The sequence below is a fragment of the Kryptolebias marmoratus genome, linkage group LG22 (assembly GCF_001649575.2).
Source record: "Kryptolebias marmoratus isolate JLee-2015 linkage group LG22, ASM164957v2, whole genome shotgun sequence".
NCBI lineage: Eukaryota > Metazoa > Chordata > Actinopteri > Cyprinodontiformes > Rivulidae > Kryptolebias > Kryptolebias marmoratus.
Window position 1 is genome coordinate 17,092,321 of NC_051451.1, and position 25,847 is coordinate 17,118,167.

Sequence of the window (25,847 nt, forward strand, 5' to 3'; positions counted from 1 at the left end):
TCTGAAACGAGTAAAAGGCCCAAGACTCCTTGAAGGAATGCATTTTGCCAGCTGCCTTTTTTATGCCAGAGTTTTAAACTTTCATCCTAGGATGACTAATGACAGAGTTGAAGCCATCATGGTTGAGCCTTGATATAACGGTGTGTGCGTTGTCACAAGGTCATATCATACCAAATTTTAGCTCAGTAGCTGTAAAACTGTCTGAGATATAGTTATGTTTGTGCTGGCTAATGTGGAGGACCTGTGGCTGCCATCTTGCATTTGGCTGACTCCAAAAGTTAATCAGTTGCGCATCCAGTGGTTTATGAGATATTTGCTAACAGACAAACACACCCGAACAAAAACATCATCTCCCTCCGCTGACATACTAATTTGGCTGTGCTCCTTAATCATCTACTTCCAGCCACAGCGCCTGAGAGGTCATTTATGTGACAGGGACCCGGCTTGGTGAACGCGCCGCCTTTAGGACCCAGCAGAGTCCGAAGCGCACATGGCGATGTGTTGCTGCTCCGGTTCTTGGGGAGGGAATGCCAAGTCGGCTGCTTCACTTCACTCCACTCTCTCAACATCCTCTCCTCCACCCCGGGTGTCTTCTGCCGCTTCCTGACGCGCGAGCCTCATAAGAGCATCAGACACCCCGATCCTGATCCGACCCCGTGCGTCTGCGCGTCCGCCGCACGCCCCGATGTTGGTCCTTGGAAGGAAAAGTTTCTGACATCCCGCTGCTGCTCGCGTTTCCCCGGAGTCGCGAAGCGTTTGGGGGTTTTATTTGTTTGTTTATTCGTGTATTTATATTAACGCTGTGAGGTGTTTCCACTCCAGCCGGTGGAGGTGCGCTGTGGTGCCGCGGTTTGAGCGGATTGTTTGCGCCCGGTTCCACCCCACTGAAACCCGGCCACGATGAGAACCTGGAGGCGGAGGAGGAACTTCGGCTCTCTGACCCTGGCTCTGCTCTTCTGGTGCCTGGCCACGGCTGTGGAAAACACTGAGGTTCACAACTTAAAGGAGGGTGAGTACACACACAGAATAAACTGTTGGTTTTTATTATTATTATTATTATTATTACTATTTCTTTATGCTGACCTGAAGATGCTGAGCTCTTCTTGTCATGTCAGCTTGGTTTGCGCGCAGACTGGATGACATTAAAGTTTGACGTCTCTTTAAGTTCAAGTGTCTCCAAGCTATATATCTCATCGCCACGCTGTGTTAGGAAGGCAGAGAGGAAGTGGAGTTTGTTTTGTTAGATCCATCTCTTGCGCTCAGACGGAACAATAAAGGGAAGTGAGGCTGCTGTCAGACGAACAGATGAGTTTAACATCCAGGAGGATGCAGCTTCATCTCTCGCTTGTAAACATAAACCAAAAACAGGATCTTTGCTTTTGCTTTGCTTTGTTTGGTTTTCCTCAGCTGCTAAATTTATTCTGTTGATTTGATAAGGCAGCGATGACTGCGTGAGCTACACTGAGCACCGTGCCACATTTCAAATGTCAAAATACAGCAGAAAAGGAGTAGGAAAAGTAAAAAAAAATTGGCTCACACACACACACACGATTTCTGGGATAATACAAGCAGCTTTGATTATAAATAAGGTCAAGCATGTGTAAAACAATATTATTATTTCTTTATTTTATTGTAGAAAACTAGAATTGCCCTCAGTATGTTAATATAATACTGGGCACATCTTTTATAATTCAGTCAAAATGCAATTGCAGCTCAGCGTCTTTCAAAAATGAACCTGATTTCTTCTTATTCTTCTTATTTGTTCAGACTTGGTGCTACCTACCCTAACACAATGTTGGTGGTGTGCCATTAATAGAATTACACACTAATTACAGCCAGTAGTCCCTTTAAATCCCCCATACTGGCAGCAGAAGCAGAAAGATGCAGCTCAGGAGGTGTTTACTGTTCACATCAGCTCAGAGTGGGGTCATTAAAGCTTTCACTCACAGGGTCAGCTCATATATATAAATGCTGGGAGCAGAAATAGTTTTTTTTTTTTTTTTTTTTTTTTAAGGGATAGTAGGGGTGTTGAAATAGGGCAGCCTCTTTGATGTCAGCAGGATATTGACTCATGCCTCTATCTGAGCTGTTTATCACGGCCTTGCTTCACCTAGATGGAGACGAGGCTACGATGTCTACATCGTGCTACAGTTTGTGAGTTCGTGTCAGGGGGTTCTCAGCGAACAGAAGCTAGGTCCGTCACACAAGACTGAATAAACTGGTTAATTTAGTTGGAAATAGAGATAGAATTTTGCTTTTTTATTTTACAAATCCTACATTTTTTTGTTTAATAGCTGCAAAGATGACAAGATATGCAGATAGACTTATTGAAGTCCATTGGATTTAATTTTTATTCTTTTTCCCTTCCTATAAAAACATAAAACGAATGCTCCTCTGCGCTGGTCTCGTGAAGAAACAGCAGGATTCTTTAGGTGGTCCAGATGTTTCATTGTTGCAGTTCAGTTTTAATTGGTCGGACCTGTGAAGGTGTGGATAAAAAAGCATGTGTGGCGGTCTCGCACAGGAGCAGACAACTCTTTCTGCTGCGAGAAAAACTGCAACTGAAACAAAGGGTTTAAGATCACCATGACAACCGGGGGCCCTAAGTCGAAAAAATCATAAATAATTTCAGCGAATGCCCCAACGCATGTATTTACATCTGATGACAAATGATGTCTGCGTAAGCTGCACGAGGCGTTTTGCTGTTTACCTCCTGCTTCCTGTCACATTGATTTCCTTTCACCATTACTAATCACTCCCTTACACTGATCAATTACTTTGTTTGTTCTTAAAAACCCGACTGATATTAGCATTCAAACAGTGACGGCTGTTTGGAAGATGGTCTCACGGCCCAGTCACAGAAACAGCTGAAAATCATTTTCCAGTTTCTAAAACTGCAGATTTGAATCAGGATGCATAGGTATGGGTGGGTTTATTTGGCATATGATCTGCTTTTTAGAGAAATCCGACAGATGGTAGGTAAGTAAATAAATGACAAAGCTGTCTAAAGTTTTCTTCTCCTGAGTTTGTTCACAGCGTATGAGCTCAAAGAAGGAAAAAAGCAATCTATACCAAATGTCATCTGCTGCCAATTAAGGTTTATCATTAATCATTTTTTTGGGATAAAACAAGCTTTTTACATTATTAAAAATGGTCTCAGCTGAACATAATATACATTCCATAAATAGATTTTTCAGCCATAATGATTTGTCTTACCAGTGGCCTAAATCCGGCACAAATGTTTAAGCCAGATTTGTAATAAGTGCCTCGCCAGATTGAACCAAACATGAATTGATGCCAGTGTACTCTTGTCCTGAGCTATAGCTTTAGTGCTGATGGCTGAAATAAACCCTCTCATCCCAAGTCTGGACCACCAAAACTCTGCCAGTGTTGCATCTTCTACCAGCCAAAGCTGCCGAACATGGACTGTGGCTGACTGACGTGTCGTCCTCTAGTGCCAAATCATTTCTCAGTGTGCCAGCACTCAGCTGCAATCAGCTACCTGGCCAGAGTTCAAAAACCCTTGTGTTAGCAGTTACTCAAGTAAAGTGGTGCATCTGAAAATAAAAGACTTTCTTTGTAGTGATTTTGTAGTTGTCCTGTTGAGGGAAAACCTGCTCGTAAAGCTGGTGTTTCCTGCTTCTACATGCCTGGTTTAAACCGATCGGTCATTATTAGACTTTTCTAGAGTTTGATGACAAGTTCTTGAGGTAATTCATTCCTTTAAATCAAGCTGAAGCAGAGACATACCCAAAACATGCTGGAGCGTGAACTCCAAGGACCAGGGCTGGGGAACACCGAGTTAGAAGAAAAATGTACCATAATAATAATAATTATAATAATAGCCACTGAAATAATTTGCTTCTGTCATGTTCCACTGTTAAAACCAAAAAAATACCCAACTTTTGTTGCAGGAAACATTTTTATATTATTATTTTCAGATTACAAGCAAGAATAGATGTTGTCTAAATGTGGCACCTGAAGTGGTTTTTATGTTTCCCTTTGATTCCAAAATAACTCAGCCTTTAACAATGTCGGTGCAGTTCATTTTTGGAACAGCAGTACATAAAAAAAGTGATAAGTCATCTTAAATTAGCCTTCAGAGAAGTCACTTAAGGAGATTTGAGTACATTGAAAACACAACAGCCATATTTCTGTGTTTGTGTGTGAGATTTTAGAGGTCAATTGTTCTCTGAAGTTTAAAAAGAAAAGAATCCCAGAAGGACAAAAAAGCAGTTTGTGTTTTCAAGTCCATCTATAGTTGTCTGTGTCTGTCTGACTCTTTGTTTCTTCTCTGAATATCAACTGGTTTTCTAAGGATCTTTTTTTTTCTGTGAGTGAAAATTCGATAAATAATTAGAGACAAAGGCAAATGACCTGGAAAAGAATGGAGGATATCAACTGGTCAGACTTCACCGTCAGGCAGAATTAATTAGAAAGATTAGAATGTCTTTGTTGTCTCAACAAACTGGTGGAAGAGAATTTAAAAAAAAACCAGCCCTAAAAGCAAATTCAAGCACACACCCTTTGGTCTCTGAGGAGCTTTGTCCAGCTTTCAGCACACTTTCCTGAGAAGTAACTCAAATCCATCGCTCAGTCTGTGGTGAAATGCTAATGTATGACTGCCATAGGGGTTACAAAAAAAAAAAAAATTCTTTCTGCTAAAACCATTCAGGAAGTAACCTCACTCTGGTTTATCTTTCAAACCCTTGGGGTGGCTGCCGCTTGACATTTTGAGGACAGACTGGCATTGATTTGCCGGCCGTGAGAGGAGGACAAGCGCAGTTAGAAACGTCCCCATGTGTTAAGCATCATTGGTCATTATAGCCATCGGTGGGATTCAGCTCTCTACTGCTCGGCCTGTGGATAACAGAATTTAAGACAGAACAGATAAGACGGTGATTTGAGATGGTCACATAACAGTATAAAACCTGCAGCAATAAAAAGCCACAATAGGAAAAATAATGTCCACACATTAAGGCCCTGAGCTATTCCTCGTGTCATTAGTGTGAAACAGAAGGAGAGGAGGGGAAAAAAGAAGTGTTGTAAAACCGCAGGATGGGAAATCGGAGTGTTTGACAACCTAGCTGCAAACCTCCACCTTTCAGAGTCCTGACAAACAGCAGTCGGCTGGATTTGATGGAAGAGGGTGGATGCATGCCTCCCCCCCAATCTGCATCAACCTGACATGAAGACAGGTGTGAACGCACCCACCTGTACTGCAGCGATTGAACCTGTCCTTCTATGAAGTGCCGATACGTTGTCTATGACAATTTTGTTGGCAGTAAGGAGAAAAATCTTGACTTTTTACCGTGGACCAACGAGAGGAAGAAAGGAATAATGAATAGATGTCAAGAGGATAGGCGCACCGAGCCACTCCTGGTGCGACTTATCTTTAAAAAGCAAGCTGTACATTTTTATAACGCGGGGTGACAGGAGATGGGGCATTTGAGAGAAGTGCAAACATGCAGTCATCAATTTTTATATTGAAAATGAATGAGTGGCTCGGGGTGCAGCAGGAGAAAAGAGCAGTGTTTTCACTCTCTCGCGCTCTCACACACACATACACACACACACACACACATGCTGGTGAACATACAAAGTCTTTAGAGCGGGAGCTGCTGTTTGTTTCTTTTCTTCTGACAGACCACCCATCTCAAGAAATATTAGGTTTTGCTTGAAAGCAAGGACAAAACAAGAAAGCCTAACAATATGATTCGGCTCTGAGACTCATAGTTGCACAGTAGGGCCGAACCGCCGGGTTGCCCGACATCAATAATTTCACAACAAAAAGGTCACACACCTCTGTGTCAGTGTGTTTATCTTGAGATGTTGTTGATTGGATCCAACCAAGCTCTTCAGCCGTTGGCTTCTATATTGAAGCTTTCGATAGAGAGGCTAGAAGCTGTTTTGAGCGAATATCATATGAGGTGAACACCTCTCGAAAAGAAAGACCTCTGAGATAGAGGCGGAATGGGCTTCTCGATTCTGATCTGTGTTTTGTGAGTGCACATACCTCTTTTGTATCCTTTTCACTCACTGTGGGGTATTTTTAAATGCTCTGAGTTTGTCACGCTGCAGATGAATGTGTTTATATACTGTATAAAATTTGGTTTCAAAGCTCGTTGTTGATATTAGTGGGATGGTGAAGGCAGAGAATGCAAAAAGCCAGTTTGACAGTGATTTGTCTGCTAAAACCAGCTGCACCAGATAAGTTTGTCAAACTACCTGGAAAGGCAAGGGTTTTGGGTGACACTTAACACTTAGTCAGAGTAATTCTAAGAATGAAACTAATTCACTTGTTAGTCCTAGTCAAATTTAAATACGGATACGGATATTCCAGTGGTGACGCTTTTGTCTAACAAAGACACAGCCAGTTGTGTTATTGGGCTGCAACTGTTGGAGACTAGTTGGTGACTCAAAATTGTGAGAAAATAGGTAACTTTTCTGAGTGTTTGCAACCAAATGACCAGCGAGTCATGTGGCTACCTGTGCTCACACCGTACCCACTTAGGCCCACTTTGTATCCACCTTAGCAGCCACCCCCATGTTTTATGATTTATTCTGCATTGTTGAAATAAAGATACAAAGACAGATTTGAACCAGTTTTTTTTATTATTATTATTGTCGGTTTGATTATACCTGGACATTTAAGGCTGTAATCTAGGATGTTTTTTTTTTGTCATAGGAGAGCTTCCATTCTCACACAGTGTTTTACTCTAACTATCTTTTTTGCTGAGTTTTTGGTAACATTAAGTAAATATTTAATTGACTTCTGTAGTACTAATTCTCCAGCTGCCCAGTTTATTTTGAATATTAGAGGGATGACTCTTTTAGAAGGCAGCATGTGGGGTTAGGATCTCGTGTTTCCTGTGGGACCAGATGCAATTCTAGCAAAAGTGGGTCATTTTAACATTGCCGGAGGCGGGAGTGGACAGTCAAAAAGGTAAATGTGGGTCCCAGTGTGATCCTGTCTTTTTGCACATTGCTTTAACCACAATGACAGTATTGGGAAAGTTTAAAGTGAAAACAAAAAAGAACGATTTAAGCACAAACACAAAGCTAGTTGAGTCTCACATCTGTATGGAGTGTTATTGGCCAGAAATTCAGCTGGAGTGGTGGGGAAGAAAACAGTCCCACACAGGGAATTGTATAGTTGAATCAAAACTTTTTTTTATGCCATTAGCATTGTGAGCACAGAAGACCCAACTATTGTTGAATAGGTGCAAATCATCCACAAAAAAACAATAGTACGTAGAAAACCCTTAGTGACAATCCCCCCAGCAGTTGTGGAACTGAACAAGTGACAGACTGACCAGCTGATCCATAAAACCATGCTGGCTGCTTGGCTAAAATCAACTTCAGTGAACCCGATCTCCCTCACAAATTTCAGTTAGGTGGCATGTGTGATAAGTTCCTGTTAATCCCCAAATCCTCCAAGCTAAAATCCCTGTGGCTCTGAAACGTAATACCCAAATCTGTACAAGACAAGATGGGAATTGGCTTTTCCACTGTTGCTCCTGCAGGATGGGAACGGCACACACAAGTAAATCTCACTAACCCTCCCCGAGAAGTCTTGTGTTACTATTATTTCACCGTGAGCCAATCACCACTCTGTCAGGCCGATAGTGAGGTGTTTTGTTTGGAATGGAGCTGTGAGGTCCCTCTTCCAGGATTAACACCTTCCTCAACTTCACCACTAATTACTCCTGCGTGTCATCACGAGGAAAGTGAGCGATGTGGGAACCGACAAAAGGAGGGACTGCTCAAACGAGGCGGTGAAGGGTCACTCACATTCTCAACGACTGTGGAAAAGCTGAGGGGCTCTCAGTTTTTTTTTTTTTTGTTGTTTTTTTTCCTCACTACATTTAATAGGACTTAAAATTTAGTTTTTTATTATGAAATATTAAGCCATTAGGTTGTATAAGCAGTTAGAAGAAGCTGATTGCAAGGATGCAAAAATAAAAGAAAAATAGAAAATTTGTTTTAATAAAACTATTTGTGTTGTGGAACATGACATAAGTGAGCCAGAAAGAGTGCTATCATAATATTTTAAACCAAACAAAACAAACACCTAGTTTAACTTGAGTAATATTATTTTTAGTGTCTGTAAAAAATTTATTGCTGCATAAATCAAGGAAATAGTTTCTTACTTATTTGGTGTGTGCAGAAAATAGAAGGATGAACTAACTGTATTTTGTGGGTGATGTAGTCCCATGTCATACAGCTCAATCAGTTCCAAGATGGCACTAACAACGCTGTAGTAAACTGAAAATGGGGTATCAATGCATCATTTATTGAACAACATGGTAATTTTAGCGTAAGCCAGCCTGCTCTTACCTCCAGTCATCAGAGATTGCAGGATAATCAGGGCTCTTTGGCAAAAGTCAATGTGTTTGCGATCACAATCATTTCCTAACACTAACCAAAATCTTTAGTGCTTAAACCAAACTAAACAACATTTAACACCTGAAGTAAACTGTAAGCAAAAAAAAATAACAAGTGCAAAAAACAGTGCTGATGTGGTCTCACACTCAGGTCTTATGTTTCTAAATCCACTGACATCACTCTGCCTCCCTCCCTCCCTTTAGCCTGCCTTATCGGGAATTTGTTGTTGTTCATAAGTTACCAGTCTAAAACGTAGTTTTGCCTTTGCTCTTGGCGTGTCATAATGTGACGGCTGGTTTGTCAGAGCACTGAAGCCAAAGGACATGTTATTTATATCTCAGAGGTGCCACAGGCTTCGACAACACAGAGGTATTTGACAGCCTCGGACTAAATATGAATGGATTGTTTGAGCAGGTCTTTTTATTTTGCTGCTCAAGATGAAAAATTAATTCCTACATTTAGTCATATAGCAGACGAGAAGCCGGTACAAATGTTCAGCCGATGACTTATTTTCAACTGAAAGTTGTTTTTTTTCTTTGAAGTCGCTTCAAGCGTCAAACATTCATTTAGAAGCGGCAGAGTGGTGAGAACTTCACAGAGCGGCACCTCTGCTCCTTTCTTAAACAATGCAATTACTGCTTTTGAATGTCTTATTTTAGTCTAGAGACGTCATGTTGAAGAACTCTATCATGAAGAAAGGCTTTTTTTGTACTAGTTAATTGAAAAGATTTATTGGAATCTATTTTACGAGGGGAGCCTGGAAAAAGATCCTTTTGATGTACTAGATGTAAAGGAAAAACCACTAAGCCGTATCGCTGAGTTTCATTCTAAGATTAAACTTATTGTAATAACCTGTAATATGACTGACAGTCGGTACTGTAAGATTATGTTCTGCCTATTAATATTTCCAATTACATAACCCTCCAAGTGTCTCTGTCTGATTTCTTTTCATTGATGATTTATGTATGTTGATTTTGCTTTCATGGAACCGTTCTGTCAAGAGCTCTGCTGGGTTTCAAAGTGACCTCATTCAACTTTCTCTTTGTTAAGGCGCCTTTTATGTCTGAGGGCACGATTTAAGGTGCTATATTTAGGTCAGTTGCATCCTATTTTTGCATTAGTAATTAGATGAAAAAGCTTGACTAAGGTGTTAATAGAGCTTCTCACTTAGCTAAAAACAGACAAAGTAGAACCTTCAGCATCAGAGGCAGAAATAAGAAAAAAACCCAGCTCTTTCTTTAATCTCTTACTCGAGCACAGCACTTAATTTTACACCTTTTGCTTACACGTGTTTTCCATGTGCATCTTCTGATCAACATTAAGTGAAAATGTATTTTTTTCACTGTTTGAAAATTATAATTATGACTCTTTCACCTTCAGAGGTTGGCAGTAATGTTTTTGCCTGTGTTTGCGTGTGTGTTTGTTTGTCTGTTAGCAAAATATCTCATGAACCACTGGACAGATTTTAATGAAACTCTCACAAAATAATCACTCAATGTATATCTACCACTGGTTAACTTTTGAAAACTTCCTAATTCAAGATGGCTGCCACAGTTAGTCAGCCTTTTCCAACACAAAAATGGCTATAATTCAGTCAAATATACAGATAGTGAGCTAACACTGACCGCTAACAACATCTCGTGATATCACAGGAGATTGCACATAACATTATTTTAAACGTTTGACCGAAATAGCTATAAGTCCCTCCCTTTTCACCATGAGATGATCTTAGTTTCAAACTCTAGCATGAAAGGTGATATGGCGCTTGTAAAAGATGTAAATTTACAAAGCTAATTTAAACTGACGGAACAGTGCAGAATTCTCAAAAAGATAGAATAACGTTTCTAAAAGAGGCTTTTCAGGGAGGCACTGCAGAGATTCACCTTTCTGAGAGCATTCACAGATGCAGGTCAGGAGGGTTGCTCCGTAGTGCTGTTTTATTGACCGTTAAATCACCAGTATTATCCAATCTATAGTTAGACCTCTTATCCGCTGATCCCCAGGTGTTCGGGGGACTGTTCTCTGTGTGGAGCAATAACAAAAGTCTTGTCTCCAGGGCTCTGTTGTATTTTTATTGCTTTTATTTTGACCTCATTAAAAGCTGTTGAGACAAGGAAACCCCTTTGACTTTCAGCACAATCTTTCTTTCTTCTCTTTTTTTTGCAGAGCGTGTTTTAGCTACAAAATAAGAGTAAAGTAAATAAGTACTGAACTTAATTAACTTTACCTGAGCTTTGTCTAACATTTGTTTTATCATCCTAAATATGAAGGGCACAGCATAATAACTTTATTACATTCTCAATGAGGAGACACTGAGAAACATTTATTTAAAAGGATGATTTTATTATTGCACAAGGATACATTTTTATTGCTTTTCTTAGTGAGAACTTAAGTCTTATAGCAGCTAATACAAAATTCTTTTGTATTTTGCAAAATAACTAATGTTCACAATATTAAACCATCTTCACTCTTATTCTTTTGCTCTTCTCCTTCTCTTACTATAACAGAACTATTTTTAAAGTATTTTATTGAACATGTTGTATTAGAGGTCATTATATTTACTAATTTTAATTTTCCTAAAATAGAATAAAAATGACTCTTTGCAGATGTAAAATGTGGTTCACTATCATAATGCCACATCACAGTAAACCCACTAGTTGGCTGCCAAAGAGAACTTGTGTTTTTAGATGCATGACCTGCAGTTGATTCTATATAATTTAATTGTACGTGTGAATGAGCATAGTGCATGGTGTGCAGTTTTTTATAATGAGAGTACAAATTATCAGCATGTAATGACAATAAAAGCATTCTGTTTCAGATGGCAAGATGTCAGTCTGACTTTCCTTCTCTATACTTTCTGCTATCGAGTTTTAACCACAGCCTGTAGCCTCAGTCATGCTGCTCCGTCCCTCTAATGTGGTTTTCATGCACCGCTAAAACTAACAAACCACCATCGGCACATGTTCAGATGTCCCATTAAAATGTAGGAGGTCCCTTTTATGCCCTTGTTGGCTTATTATGCACTGTGGAAAAATGGAGTCTGTAAAAAAAACTGAGGGTGTGTGCCAGCCGTCGCCAGACTGTTTGATGTCGCAAGAAATGCAGTGGTGATGGCACAGCGCTGCATTTTGTCATCAAAGAACAGATGCATCAGATTTACAAGAGACAAACTGCTTTAACCGTTTCAGACCCGAGGCAGCACATATGCTGTTACCTTTCAATGACGGTGTGATGAGAGCGTCACGTATCAGCATATATATAAGGGTATATAACAAGATTTGTACATATTTTACTTTTAAAATGTGTAGAGGTCACAGCTCACAATAGTACTAACTACCACCCCCACCTCCGCCAAAATCAGAGCACACCTACCAAGAAAATTGCTTGTTTATTTTCTCTTAGTTAACATTATTAACTATTGTGATATCTGTAGCCTATGTTTAGAAAAAGGCAATTTTTTAAAATAATGAAACCAACTTTGCTCGACTCAAAATAGCAAGTAAAAATTGAAAATCAAACTATAATTGAACATGAATGGTGTTGGTGTGTGTGAGGTCACACAACATGAATGACTCACAGTATGTGGTTGTTTTAGTGTTCTCCTTGCGGATGTGTTTCTTACATGTGTGGCAGGAAGTGCAATTTTTTTTTCTGTCCTGGTTGGAGGGGCAGGACTGGTACCTCTTTCTCTTGCTCCCTCTGGCATCGCCTGTCCGGTTCCTTGTGCAGGATGCTGATGTAAGCAACAAGCTGTGTTTTGTCAATCTTCATCCAGCTATTGCCAAACACCCTTTTCCCTTCCATGTTGGTTATCGCAAGCAGGATCTGCTCAAAAGATGGCCTGAACTCAAATGTATTCTCGTCTTGAGCACGCAGCATATATAGTAGGCCCGGAGTTATTCTGATGTTCTCTCTTGATGCTCTGCATTGTGTGTCAAAAGGGCTCAATGACCATAAAATGGCACATCTGATTTTCAAGACCTCTATTCGAGCATCTGTGTTATCTAGGTCCTCCTGTTTATCAGATGTGTGTTATTGTTCAGAGTCAAATTGAAATCATCCTTTTCCTCAAACCTATCCTCAGTTTGCTCTTTGTCCTTAATATCACTCTCATGACCAAAGACATGATCAATAACTCCATAGACAGTGGATCTCTTGATCATGTTGACTGATGCTACTACAGAAAGAAATTGAGAACATCTCAACCAAACCCATTTAATAGATGCCAAGATGCCAATATTTATTTTTCTGTCAAAATTTATTAGTATTTTGCAAGAAAGTTAGTGTTTATTTGGGGGATAGATGGAGTAGTGTGTGTATGTGCCCATGTAAATATTCTGCAAGAAAGTATGTGTTCCTCTGGAAAAGAAGTAGGGTTGTGTGGCTGTGTGTGTGTATATACTTGAGCCATACTTGATCGGAAGAGAAACCCACAGGTTTTAAGCGATGCATAGAAAAGCCGGTATTCTCTGCTGGGTCATATATGACACATAACACCACACATGTCACTTCCATATTTTGAGAATTTACTAAAGTGGTAAAAAAAAAAAAAAAATCTTATGTTGCCACCTTTGAGGATTTTATGAAGCCTTGTTCCAATGATAAAAAAAAAAGCAAATGATACTTTTTACAAACCTCAGTTGTGATTTATTTATGTCATTAATATGAAAACTTGTATGTTTTCTGGCACCAAAACATGATATTACATGCTCTTTAAAAATTTTTTTTTGAATAGTTTCGATTCAGCATTCCCAGTTTCTTCTCTAAGTTTTAAGCTTTTCAGAAAAAAAAAGTTTTAAAAATAAGTCTTTGGGATAAAAGACACTTATAGTAAAAGAAAGAAACATTAAACAAAATATGCTTGCTTCACATTGTGCGACTGAATCTTTTGTTTTACTGTATGATGTTGCATATGCTACATTCCCATTTCTCTTGGGACTAAGCAAAGGGAGATGCACAGTAAATACAAATGCAGCATTCTCTTTAAGTCTGACTTTGGTCATAGCAGGAGAATCCCCACCTCACTTGGTGTTCCACGCTCCCTCTCTACTCCATCTTCACAGCTCCTCTGGGGGTTTGTAACATTCATTGGTCTTCAGAGGAAACCTGCTGGCCTTGCTGTAATACAGACATGCTCAGTAAGGCTGTGTGGGAGCACTAGGGGCAGCCTCGGTTGTCCGTGGGAGGAGAGAGTTGAGAGAAGAGAGGGAATTCTCACGTTTCCCACATCCTGCTCCAAGCTCTGATTCAGTTCAGTCTGCTTTATCCTATCTTTATGCTGTATATACATGCCTTACGGTTTTTCTCTCAAGTGATCACTCTTTTAAGTGCTAATTATCATAACTGGCATCTAACTTAGCTAATTTAACTAAAAGTGAAAGTTCAGAAGAGAAGTTTCTGTGTGAGGGAAAAGTTAAAAAAAAAAGGAATAAGTGATGCAATGCGGTGCAGAACCTCTGTCTGACCTACAATATGAAGTGCAAGGAACAAATATAAGAAGTGGGAAGGACAATTTTATTGCGCGAGCATTTCTTTTGTTTTAAACAACATTTCTGTCTAGAGATGATGCAGAGACTGAGTTGCTTATAAACTGTGTGAGAGTATCCATTATTGATGCTGTGTCTGTGGCAGAGGTCCTACGGGGGCGCAGCGCATCCACTCCCAAGAACAAGAGGAAGCTTTTACTCCTTCCCACCCGCGCTAGTCGCAAATATTGTTTAATAGTGTTGTGCCATGAGTCGAAAGGTCCGTTGCACTCATGTAATCCTCATCGCAAGACTTATTGCAGAGACCGTTTGCACCATATCGGTGGTCCGGCTTTTGTTTGCACACTGTCTAGAGCGTAAAGCTAAATTTTGACATCTAAGTTAATCTGATTATGTTTTCACAGGAAGTACTCCAGACAAGGCTGAGCAGCAGGAGGATTCAGCCAAACCACAACGCCATGAGTCCACTGTACCTCTGTTGCTAAAGGGCGTAGAGCGCAGACCTCTCAGCCAGCTCAGACCTGGGGTAAATATGACACCATTTAGAAAAGCTGCCTGGCTTTGTGTTTTGACATAACCACAGTGTATTGTAGCCTCCTACCCCACTTACTTGGTGTTCCTTCTTTTTTATTCTTGTTTGTTTGTACTTATTGCTTTGTTCCGCTCTCTTTTATCTTGATCTGTTGCTTACACATGAGCTGCACCCCTGTAGGCGATACACCATCTGAAATCATTGCTCAATCAAAGCCTTTCCATTGTTTTACAAGCCAGTGATGCATTACCCAGTAAAGCGAAAAAGATTTGGAAGTTTATGGACATTTTTCACATGCTATAAACAGTCAAAATATAAGCAATCAAAGCAATGAAATTCCATTGAACTTTGTCAAGTGGTTTATGAGATACTTTGCTAACAGACAAACAAACACACACAGACAGGGGCAAAAACATTATCACTCCACCTTTGCTGTTTTGTGGCAGGGGATGCATATAAATAATGCAGTACATTCAAATATTCTTATTTATTTATTTTTTTGAAGCTCTGGTTTTATGTTTTCTGGTTTGTTTTTGGCTCATTCCAGCTTAAAAAGAAAATCTTTGAAATCTGGCCTAACCCGCACTCCCAGCACCCCCTTTAGCTTCGAGAAACTTTTCCACTGAAGGGGAATGTGTAGGTGTTGAGAGCTCCCTTAGCAATCAAACATTTTTTTTTTTATCTTGGTGCAGGGAAGTCACCAACCGAGAGAGCTGTTTGTTTTCAGCCTTCTCTCTCCGATCCAACCAGAGGAAGGCCAGTGATGTTAATTACATGAACATCACAAACATGTCACATAGCCAAGTGGGAAAACAAAACTTTTGAGGTTTATGGATTTAATTATGCAGCCGCTTTTCCACTACATTAGACATGTTTCCCATCAGCCACTGCTTACATAAGGCATTATCTTTTTAAGGGGAGACATTAGTTTTACAGTAGGTTATCTACAAATTGACCCTCCTAAATTAAACTAACCACAAGGGCAGCTGGTGATCTTCTTATTGGAGATTGCTGTAAACACCCCCCTGGATAACAGATTTATACTGTAAAGCTGCTTTTTGTGCCAATAGGTTATCCAGGAGTAGTAAAGATTGCAGAATCATTACTTGCTGCTAGATGGGTGGGATGACAGAAAGAAAGAAAGAAAAAGGGCACTGTAAAAGAGCAGTGACACTTTGCCACCTTTCAATTCTCAACTGATGATACAAATCTATACATTCTGAGCACATATATGACTATTTCTGTCCTTGTGCTACCAAAAGAAAAAAATAAGTCTTTTTTTTTTGTGTGTGTATGTTATCTAACCACAGACTTTATTACCACAAGCTTTTGTTCAGTCCAGGAGGGCTTTTCTGAGTTTGAGAGATGAGTCCTTTGAGGTTAAGTTTCATGCTGGGTGTCCTTGTGCAGTGTTTGTTCTCTGAAGTGTCTTCTTTGAGATCTAGGTACCAGAATTGGTTCAGTTCAATGCCATAACCTTGGGGACGAATTACATTAGGATTCTGGAAGAAAACTTTAGTTAAGTCTGCAGAACATCTAACCTTGGACAGCACTACTCAAACAGGACAATGGCTATGTTTACTTGCAACGCAATATTTCTATATTAACTAGAGTAAAACCTTACTTTGAATTAAATTACTGATTAATCTGATATTTATGGAAGACAGAATTCCTGCCTCATGCTTTAAAGCTTAGAAATACAACAGATGTTTTAGATGAAAGGAAATGTTGTAGTAGCATAAAATGTAGGTGTTATTCATTTATTGGGGTATGATCTTTAAATAAAAATGGAATATTTGTATTGAAACTGTGTAAAGGTTGTCATGACAATGCTGTGTAAAAATAAATACCAAATGACAAACTTAATTTATCTCAGAAAGAGAAATAAAGACCAGAAATATTGCAAGAAAGTAGTTAGACCTAAAAAAACATGAACATTTCCCCTTTTCACCTTGTTTCAATCATCCTCCTGGATTATTTTGTAGGGTTTGTTTTTCTTTGCCTCTTCAGCTCATTTAGCACCAAGCCTTTGTTTGCTGAATGCTGTCCACCTGTTGTTCATTTGTCTTTGGTTCCCTCAGAACATTTCCTGCACGCTTTTATTTGTTTATTGCCAGCTTATTGTCTTAAATCTTGGTACTTGTTCTCAGTGTTCGCCCCTGGGTTTTCTGTTACTCCATGATCATCACCGGCCACCAAAAGGCAAAGGTGGACAATGATGTGTTTGCTCGTGTCTGCGCATGTATGTGTGTGTCTTTATTTGTAACTTTAGCTAAATATCTCACAAACTACTAGACAGACTTTAATGAAATTCATCAGAAAGTAATTACTGGATGCACATCTACAACTAATGAACTTCTGGAGTCAACCCAATAAAAAATGGTCGCCCCAGCTAAGCAAACCTAAACAACTCAGTCAATTTTGCAGATATTGAGCTAATATTTGGAGTGGTCAAAGCTGAGACTCATTGTACTCTGAGCACTTGTAGATCACTCAAAATTTCACAATACTTTTTAAAATTGTGCAGAATGTTATTTTCAGGATTTTACCAAATCACCTATACCTATTTCATTAAGATAACATTATTAACATAAGATGATTTTAGTCTAAAACTCCAACATGAAAGTCAATGGGCGATGTGCATTCCTTTCAGGATTCCTAGGCCTTCAATTAGCTGTAGTTCTTTTAATTCCTGTGTAGGTTTGTTTAAATCTATTGAGTTAGAAATACAATTTACTTAGCTGTTCACCTGCAATGTTCTGTAAGGTATTTTTAAATTATCTATGTATATGTAAACTATTCAAACTGATCATTGACATTTTTTATGATTTTGTGAGCGTCTTGAATGATTTACATTTTATAACAGTATGGATAGAGAAAAAGAAGTTTGGCTTGGTTTGATATAACTTTTTGTGTCATGCAGGGTCTTGGGATGTGTAGGAGGTAGAAGTTTTCTTCCTGTTCCTCTTGCACTTTTGTGCTCTTTCGCATCCTTCCTAATGCACAGCCTGTGTTTGACAGTGAGGTGAAGCGTCACCCAAACTGCTGATCCACAGGCAGGACGGGTGGGGTCAGGACACTGGCTCATCACTCATGTTATCTTTTTGTGTCACAGATTTACCCTGCGTCACTCCAGCTGGTGGTACATGCGGAAGGTGAAGAGCTGATCCTGTTGCTGGAGAAAAATGAGTGAGTTTTTCTGTGATTTATGCTAATTGTCTCTTTATGTTTATCATGACTGCTGGGAGAGAGAAAATTGCACTTTTTTAATGTTAATCACACATGGAGCCAAAAGATAAACCTATATTTCACATTATGGCTTGTGTGAGCTGTTTTATGCTTGAGAAGGAGGAGTTTTAAGGGTCTGGGCTATGATATAGTGTACTCAGGGAGGGAGAAATAATATGTCCCATAGTGATTGGACTCTTTTTATGGTTTATTCTCTGTGAAGCACCGAGAGATGAAAGCTGATAAAGAATAAGGCTGAAGGGAGCTCTGAGGACTTATTTGCCCTCCCTCTCCTCTCGTTACTTTTCTACCTTCTATGCTATGAAAAATAACACGTTCAACTCTGAAATGAGGCATAAGAACCATGTAGAGTTCACGGTTATGTTTGTCTATGTATGCATGCAAAAACTGTGTCATATACTGTGGTGACAATAAAAAGATGGTGGCTGTAAAACAAAAGAAAACCCAGCTTTTATGTTTGGGAAACTTTTCAGACTCGCTATTTTAGGTCTTCAATCTGTCAGTGTTTTTTTACTCAGGGGATGTGAAAATAATTTATTGTTATAAATTCGCCTTCATAAGACAAAGGCAAAGTGATAATGATTTTGCTGTGTTGGTGTGTGTGTGTGTGTGTGTGTGTGTGTATGTGTGTATCTCATGAACCACTGGACAAATTTTAATGGAACTTGCGGGATGTAATCTTTGTTTGTTCATCTACAATTGATAAACTTTTCTAGTCAGTCTGATTCAAGATGGCAGCTACAGCAGACTGACCTTAAAACAAAAAATGGCTACAGCTCACTCGGTTTTACAGATACTAAGCTCAAAATTGGTGTGGTAGTAACCGAGACTCATCCTCAACACATCTCACATGAGTCAGGCATATTATTTTTCACGGTTTGGCTAAAACGGCTACACTTTTGTCATTTCTCATGATAAGATGACTTTAATTTAAAACTCATGACATGAATGGTGCTGGGCGATATGCATTCCTTCAAGGAATGTGAAGCCTATGATTTCCTACTGCTTTGATATGTGAGTATTAGCAATAAAATAATGACTTTGTCCGCAACTTGTTAGATTCTCTAATTAATTACTGGTGGGGTTTGCATACAAATTCAGCAACTAATAAATCTGCCTTGTTAAATATTTTAACAATTTGCAGATAAATTTATTTATTATCAACCCCTGCCCTGTCCTGACATGCCTAACTGAGTATACTCTGCCAACAGTCACGTTTCAAAGTGCTAAAGATACCTAATAATTTCTCTGTCAAAAACTCTTTCAAGACTTAGCCTTTCCGCCCTTGTTCTTTCTGTGACCTGAGGTGACCGCAGCATCAGCTGTGAGTCATTGGTGACCAGCCGTCAACGGAGCTTTCTGCCATTTCCATCCAGCCTGTTTGCTGTCAGAACAGATGTGTCCTCTGATACCGCTTCACCATTTCAGCCAGCAAAAACAGGTGGTCTCTGACCTCTATGTGTGTGTTGTGGTGTGGGTGCATCCGCTCTAGTCCGGAACGGGAGGGAAAGATGAGGGCGCTTGACACTAAAAGTTAAGAATGGGTTCAGGCTATTGAAGTTTGTTGCTGTGAATTTGCTGCGACGCAAAGTGAAAAGAGGCGGCAAGCAGAGGTTTGATTTCCGCCTTCTGAAGTATGCTGTTTGCATCCTGTTTTGAAGTTAAAGTCTGGGGTAAATAAAGGAAGGAGGAGTGAATAATTCTACTGCCACTGAGTTGGGTTGACTCCAGAAGTTAATCAGTTTTAGATATACATCCAATAATTATTTTGTGAATGTTACATTAAAATTCGTTCTGTGGTTCCTGATATAGTTTGGTAACACTCAGACACACACAGACATGGGTGAAAACATTGTCTTCTGGCTTTTCACAACTGGCAATAATAACGTGTAAGTGATTGATCTAAATGCAGAGAAGTACCTCTTTGTGTCACTTTTTGTGTGAATTTGTTAAGCTCATGCAGTGTACCTCTTTGGCACTGCTGCAGAGCACACCTGTTCCAGGACCAGTGTGAAATGATCTTGGCCCTCACTAACATAAACACACTACCAGAGCCAATTAATAAACTGCTGTTTGTGAGCCCCTTGGCAGTATTACAGAAAAACTTGGCACCAGTGAAACAAATATACAGATCTACAGAGAAAAGTAACCAGTAGGGGCTGACTATGTGTGTTTCATTGGTAACAAACTCTTAGCCTAAATGTAGAGTCTGTACCTTTTTTTATTTATTTATTTATTTTTTATTTTCAAGTTGTCTTGATATTTTTTGTCTTGAGTTTTGTGTGGTTGGCTTCCCTTGGCAGCAAATGACATCTTTTTTGTGCTTCAGCCAGCTCAATGTGCCTGAGTATAAAATTTAAAAAAGTAATTGAAGAAGTTTAAATGACAAAACCTTGTAATTTAACACTTTCTATCTCTTTAACAAGGTAACACCAGAATAAAAAATCAAGTACAGTTCAGGTTTGTGATTGCTGGAGCCAGAGAAGTCCCTTCAGAGTAAATGTTAATGGTTTTTGCACTCTGTTAGCTTTGATTTAGGCTTTTGTCAGCCCTGAACCCAAGCAGCAGGAAGTGACTCAGATCAGCCGCTATTTTATGTCATTACCTATTAATCTTTTTTCCCCCTGTGTGCCAGATAAGTCAAAATTGGTGGCTTAACAAAAAGAACATTTGTGCCCATTTTCATAGGGCCATGGAAATGGCCGTGTCACATTTAATATTTTAGCCTTGATGTATTGTACAGTACAAACAAAGCAGGACAGACTCGTGCCAGGAGCTGCAACTTTGAGGTAAAGCATTGATCAATGGCACAGTTGGCCAGCTTGGAATGATTAATTGTGGTCATACGGGACATTTCGCATTAGTCTTGATTAAAGACTTCAATAACAATGTCTGGGTGACCAAGAAGCCTGTGTATGTGAGTGTGTGTTTGAGGAAACCAAAAGAGAGAGAAGTGGCAAAGATATACAGCTGGGCCTACTTAGGAAAGTTTAGATTAATCATTTCTGTTCTCTAAGGCTTAGCATTATTTAAAATTGTTCAGCCCTAATACAATACCAGTTTCTTCTGAAATATGGATTTAGTTTCCTATGTAAGTTTAACAAGAGAAGAAAACTTTAACCAACCTTGGGATGATACTGACCACTGAACATGTCTGGATTGACCACAGCCACAGTGAGTTTTTTTTTTTGTTGGTTTGTTTTTTTGACCGTACTGAATTAAACACGTGTTTTGCCATCTTTTAGTAAAAAAAAACAAACATATTTTTAGGATAACAAAACTGAGATCAGACAATGCATTATATATAGCTTGATAGTTACAAAAGTTTCTGCAAAACTAAAATAATGGTTAAAAAATAAATAATATTTTTTAATGCATAAAATGCACCATGTGATGACTCAAACACAAAACTCTACTTGATATAGTTTTTACAAAACAGCTCAGTGCAATGAAAAAATTAGCATTCTGTGGAAACTGCAATGGTAGAAGTTGAAGAACTGAGTGTAAAATTAAATCCCTTAATAGTAACAGAGCATTTTCTTCTTTTATTGAAATATGCAACACTGATAGTGCTTTCTCTAAATTCTGTGACCAGTCATATCATACACTGAGGCAAGTGTCTTAATGAGATTTTTAAATTCTGGCTAAATTACTTGAACACTGAGATAACGATGTTTAAATTCAGAGGTTATCTGAGTACTTGATCATTCCCAGGGCTTTGTGATGTAGTATTATTTTGGTTAGTACCAAAAAGTATTGATCCTCTTTTGAATTGCAAAAGGACAATAATAATAAAGTGTAACACATTGAAAATAAATACCCAAGTAATGTTCTCCTTTATAGTCTTTTTATACTTCAAAATGTGTGTTTCCTACATTACAATGCAAGATGTCGTTTTTGTAGGATAAATAATATGTATTGTTATCGTGCTTCACTGTGGCCCTTTAAATATGCAACAAGTAAAATAGTCCCTTCTCAGCTGTTTTTCTCCCTTAAAGCAAAATGAGCTGAAGTGTTCAGGTTTTAACCAGCTCTCTACACCATGTGTTTCCCAGTGAGAACATTTCCTTTCATTCTTCTATGGCAGGAAAGAAAGGAGGAAAGAGCCCTATTGAAACCCACGGCCACATCTAAACAACATCATTATGTTTTTCTTTTTTTTTCCTCCACAAAGAATCCCCATAGCAACATCCTCAGTTTATTTCATGGAAATGAAGATGCTACCCCATTTCAATAACAAAGCTGACAATGCCGGCACATCTCTCTATGTGTGTCGTATAGTGGAGAATATTGAGAATCAGTCCGTTCAATGAGGTCTTTGAGTTTTTAGCCTTAGTACAAATAATCCAAGGAGTCTAATTGGCTCTTTCCAAGAGTATGAGGGAAGATGAAATGAATATGTGTCTGCCCATTAGCTGCACTGCTTATGATGAAAAGATTTGCTGCCTGTTGTTTTTGTGTCAGCTTCGATGGGTCATCAACTTTGTAAAGAAAAATGTCTAACGAGCTTGGATTAATGGGTTTTCATGCATTCTAAATTAAAGGCCTATCATTCCTTGAAGGAATGCATATGCCTCCTGCCTTTTAGACTCATATCGTTTCATGTTGAGAAATGATGAACGTTTTGGTCAAACCTTGAAAATAAGGTTATGCGGATAATCTGTTAGCGTTTGGAGTTTGTGTTGTGAATGACTGTCAGCTACTACCACACCAAATTCTATTCCGACATCTGTAAAATTCACTCAGGTGTAGCCATTTTTGTGTAGCCTAAAGTTGATTAGCTGTGGCGATCATATCAACTTGAGTTGACTCCAAAAGTTAATCAGTTGTAGATGTAAAGCCTATAATTACTTTCTGAGAGTGTCATTGAAATTTGTGCAGGTACTTTGCTAACAGACAAACTGGGTCGATATCAACAGTTAATGCCAAGGTTTTAAGCAAACATGCTGCACAATGTGTTACACCTAAAATATGTGTAAGGGACAATGCTCAGCTACTACTGCACCAAATTTTACCTAAATATCTGTAAATCTGTTATAACCATCTTTGTGTTTTCTGAGTTCAGTTAGCCCTGGCAGCCATCCTAAATTGGGTTGAGTTCAAAACCTAATTAGTTGTAGATGTCAACCCAATGATTACTTTGTGAAAGTTGCCTTAAAATCTGTTGACTGGCTTATGTGATATTTTGCTATCAGACAAACAGAGAGAGCTGATTTCATGAGTTAATGGCAACATTTTAAACATATGTTACACACTCAGTTAGTGCTTAAGTTGGGTTTGATTTTAAGCTACTACCACACCAAATCTTAGCTCAATATCTGCCAAATTACCGAGTTATAGCTATTGTGTGTATGCTGAGATCGCTTTACTGTGGCGTCTATCTTGAATCAGGTTGACTGTAATCAGATGTAGATGTCAACTCAGTGATTACTTTCTGAAAGTTAAATTAAAACTCATTCAGTGGCTCATGACATATTTTGCTAACAGTTCAAACAAATGAACACACACACATTAGTGACACCACTACTTTTGCCTTCAGTGGCTGATGCTAATGTACATACTGACCAGCAATTGCAGTTTTTCCATAAAGACACGAGATAGGAGCTCGATGTTGAGCAGGAGCAAGCTTAACAACCGTCAGTTTGACAGTCCTTCTTTCAACAACCTGTCGCACCAACGCTTCCATCACTCCTACTTCCTCTGTCCATCCATCACTTCCAGCACATCTGTTATCACGCTGTTCCGACGCTTTCTTCATGTCACATTTCTCACTGCGTCTTTAGCTTTTCTGCCCCCTTTCTTTTGCTGTCTTTTCTATAACATATTTTTTCCTTCCTCCCACGCCCTCCTCGTAGACGCTTGTATTTTCACTCAGCAGCTCCTTTGTCATGACACAATCTGAATCTGAGACCCTGTCAAAGCCAGCCGGGGGTTGGGGGGATGGAGGGGGGGCATGTTACATTGGACCTCACACTGTTATTTGGTGCCAACACATGTGTTCTTGAACTTTGGTGCCAAGTTTCTGCATGGGTTTGTTTCGATGCCAAGATATTTTGTTGTGCCTGTCACAATCAGTTCATCCATTATTAGGCTAAATATCGTTTGCCCGTGTGCGGGGGATTTGTCTTGGCTGTTCCGCTGCTCTATGGTTCATTATATGTGCGAATTATTCTCTGGTTTACCAGAGTGGAATAGCAAAACTGACAAAAAATTATGTTCGCTTGGTGTTTTAATTTTTACGCGTTCAACTTAATGCTTTCATTAATTACCAGCAGTGCTGTAAGAAAGTGTTAGAAGAAAAAAAAAAGCATAGTTACGGGACTGGAATATATAATCTTTCTGTTAATTTTAAAGATTTTACTATTGGAGTCAACGCTGTCTTTATGTTAGCAAAATATCTCATGAACCAGTGGATAGATTTTAATGGAACTTAATTATTGGATATACAACTTCAACTGAATAACTTTTGGTGTCAGTCCAATTCAGCATGGCCACCACAGCTAACTGACTTTCAAGCACAAAATTGTCTGTAATGTAGTCAATTTTTTTAGGGCTAAAATTTGATGTGATATTGGTTGAGAGTCGATCACAACACATAGTCTGGGCACAAACAAATCATGTGAGATCTTGTGATATCCCATAGAATCATGCATAATGCCAGATTTAAGCTTTGACCAAAATGGCTATAAGTCCCTAATTTGCCAACATGAGATGACCTTAGTTTAAAACTCTGGCATGAAATGTGGTGTGCAGTATGCAATCTTAAAAAAAAAAATCAGTGCTAGGCTTTCAATACTAAATCATTTGAGCAAGTTTTTTTTATTATTATTTTATTTATTTTCTATTTGATTTCTGTAGGTCCTCTCAAGACCCCAAATCTAGTGTGTTGTGACCGAAAAGTTGTTTCCAGACCACAACTTTGGGAACCATTTGATTAAATGAAATGAAAACCAAGGTTTTCATTTTTTTTCATCTGACGTAAAATATATTTTTGCTACAAATCTAAGTAACATTTTAATAATTACTATAAACTATCTGTTTAAATTACTTTTAGAAACTTGGTATTAGCAGGTTTTATTTTGTAGCAGGTGTGGTCTGTTGTGTGTGATACAGAGAAGGAAGAAAACTGCAACAAAAATAAACACTCGCTTTTTTTTTTGTCACTTCACACACATTCTATTAAAAAGTGTCCTAAGGCTTGTATCCTGAAATCCACATATTGTCTCTTTAAATATCAACCTGACTGTGAATTTCACCTCCTGTTTCCCTGTTGACATTGTACTTGTGGTTTTTTATTAAACTGAGAGCACATTGTAATCACATTCTGCTTTTCTGCCATCTTTAATTAGCTGGCTTAAGACTTTGGAGGATAATGCTGAGTGCCCTTGGGGAAAGTTGCCCAGCCCTGAAGGAGACAGAAAATAGTCTCAGGTGTCGCTTAAGGAGAAGATTAGAGTGCTAGTTCTCGATCAGAGGGAATAGAGCCAAACTAGCTTAAAGATTCTTTCATAATCTCATACGCTTGTGTATTTCTAAAAGTTAAATTGATTTTTATGCTGTTGTTTTTTTTCTTTTCTTGAAAGTCTTTGGGAAAGACCAGTTTTAAACCAGTTTTTGACCAAGAACTAGTCTAGGATTTGTCTGTGATGAACATGAATTACCTCTGACACGCATGTGTGTGATTGCATAGCCAGGACCAACGTATTCACAAAAAGCATTTCTACCACAATACAACTGAAAATCAGAATTTGTGGAAATATTGAGCGAAGGAACATCTGTGCGTTCCATTTATTGGTTTAAAGAAAACACTTAAAAGCATTAAGACACTAATGCAGTGTGTCAGCACATGGCATCATCTATTTGTTCCCTGCTATTTTTAGAGGTCTGCAGCGGTAGGGTTCTGCCACAGCACTTAGCATGTCTGGTTGGGTCGTACTTTGTATTTCTTATTCACTTATATATGTTCATTTCTCACTCTGAGTGGAACATTTTCCAGTAGCTTTAACTTAACATATACTGTACAGATAGTGGGTCACCTACCACGAGTACGGATGTGGAGAACACTTAAGATCCATTGAACAAAAATGATTTACTGCTTTGTTTTTGTGCATTTTGCAGAGAGTAACTAAAGCGCAACGGCAATGTATTTATTGTCTTGTTCACAAATTCCCAAAAAGGCTCTGGCTCTTTAA

General features: G+C 38.9%; 1 protein-coding gene across 2 annotated transcripts in view; it reads left to right on the forward strand.

The window, feature by feature from the left end:
- The first annotated feature begins 499 nt into the window (after window positions 1-499).
- Window positions 500-25,847, forward strand: part of adam12b (ADAM metallopeptidase domain 12b) — an 80,840-nt gene continuing 55,492 nt past the window's right edge. Inside the window, exons 1-3 of one of the 2 annotated variants that reach the window (XM_017432654.3) lie at window positions 500-1,009; window positions 14,279-14,400; window positions 17,522-17,595. In XM_017432654.3, coding sequence (XP_017288143.1) covers window positions 901-1,009; window positions 14,279-14,400; window positions 17,522-17,595 — 305 coding nt within the window. In that variant the 5' untranslated portion in view covers window positions 500-900. The remainder of the gene's footprint in view (window positions 1,010-14,278; window positions 14,401-17,521; window positions 17,596-25,847) is intronic. The other variant, XM_017432661.3, reaches the window with a different exon arrangement.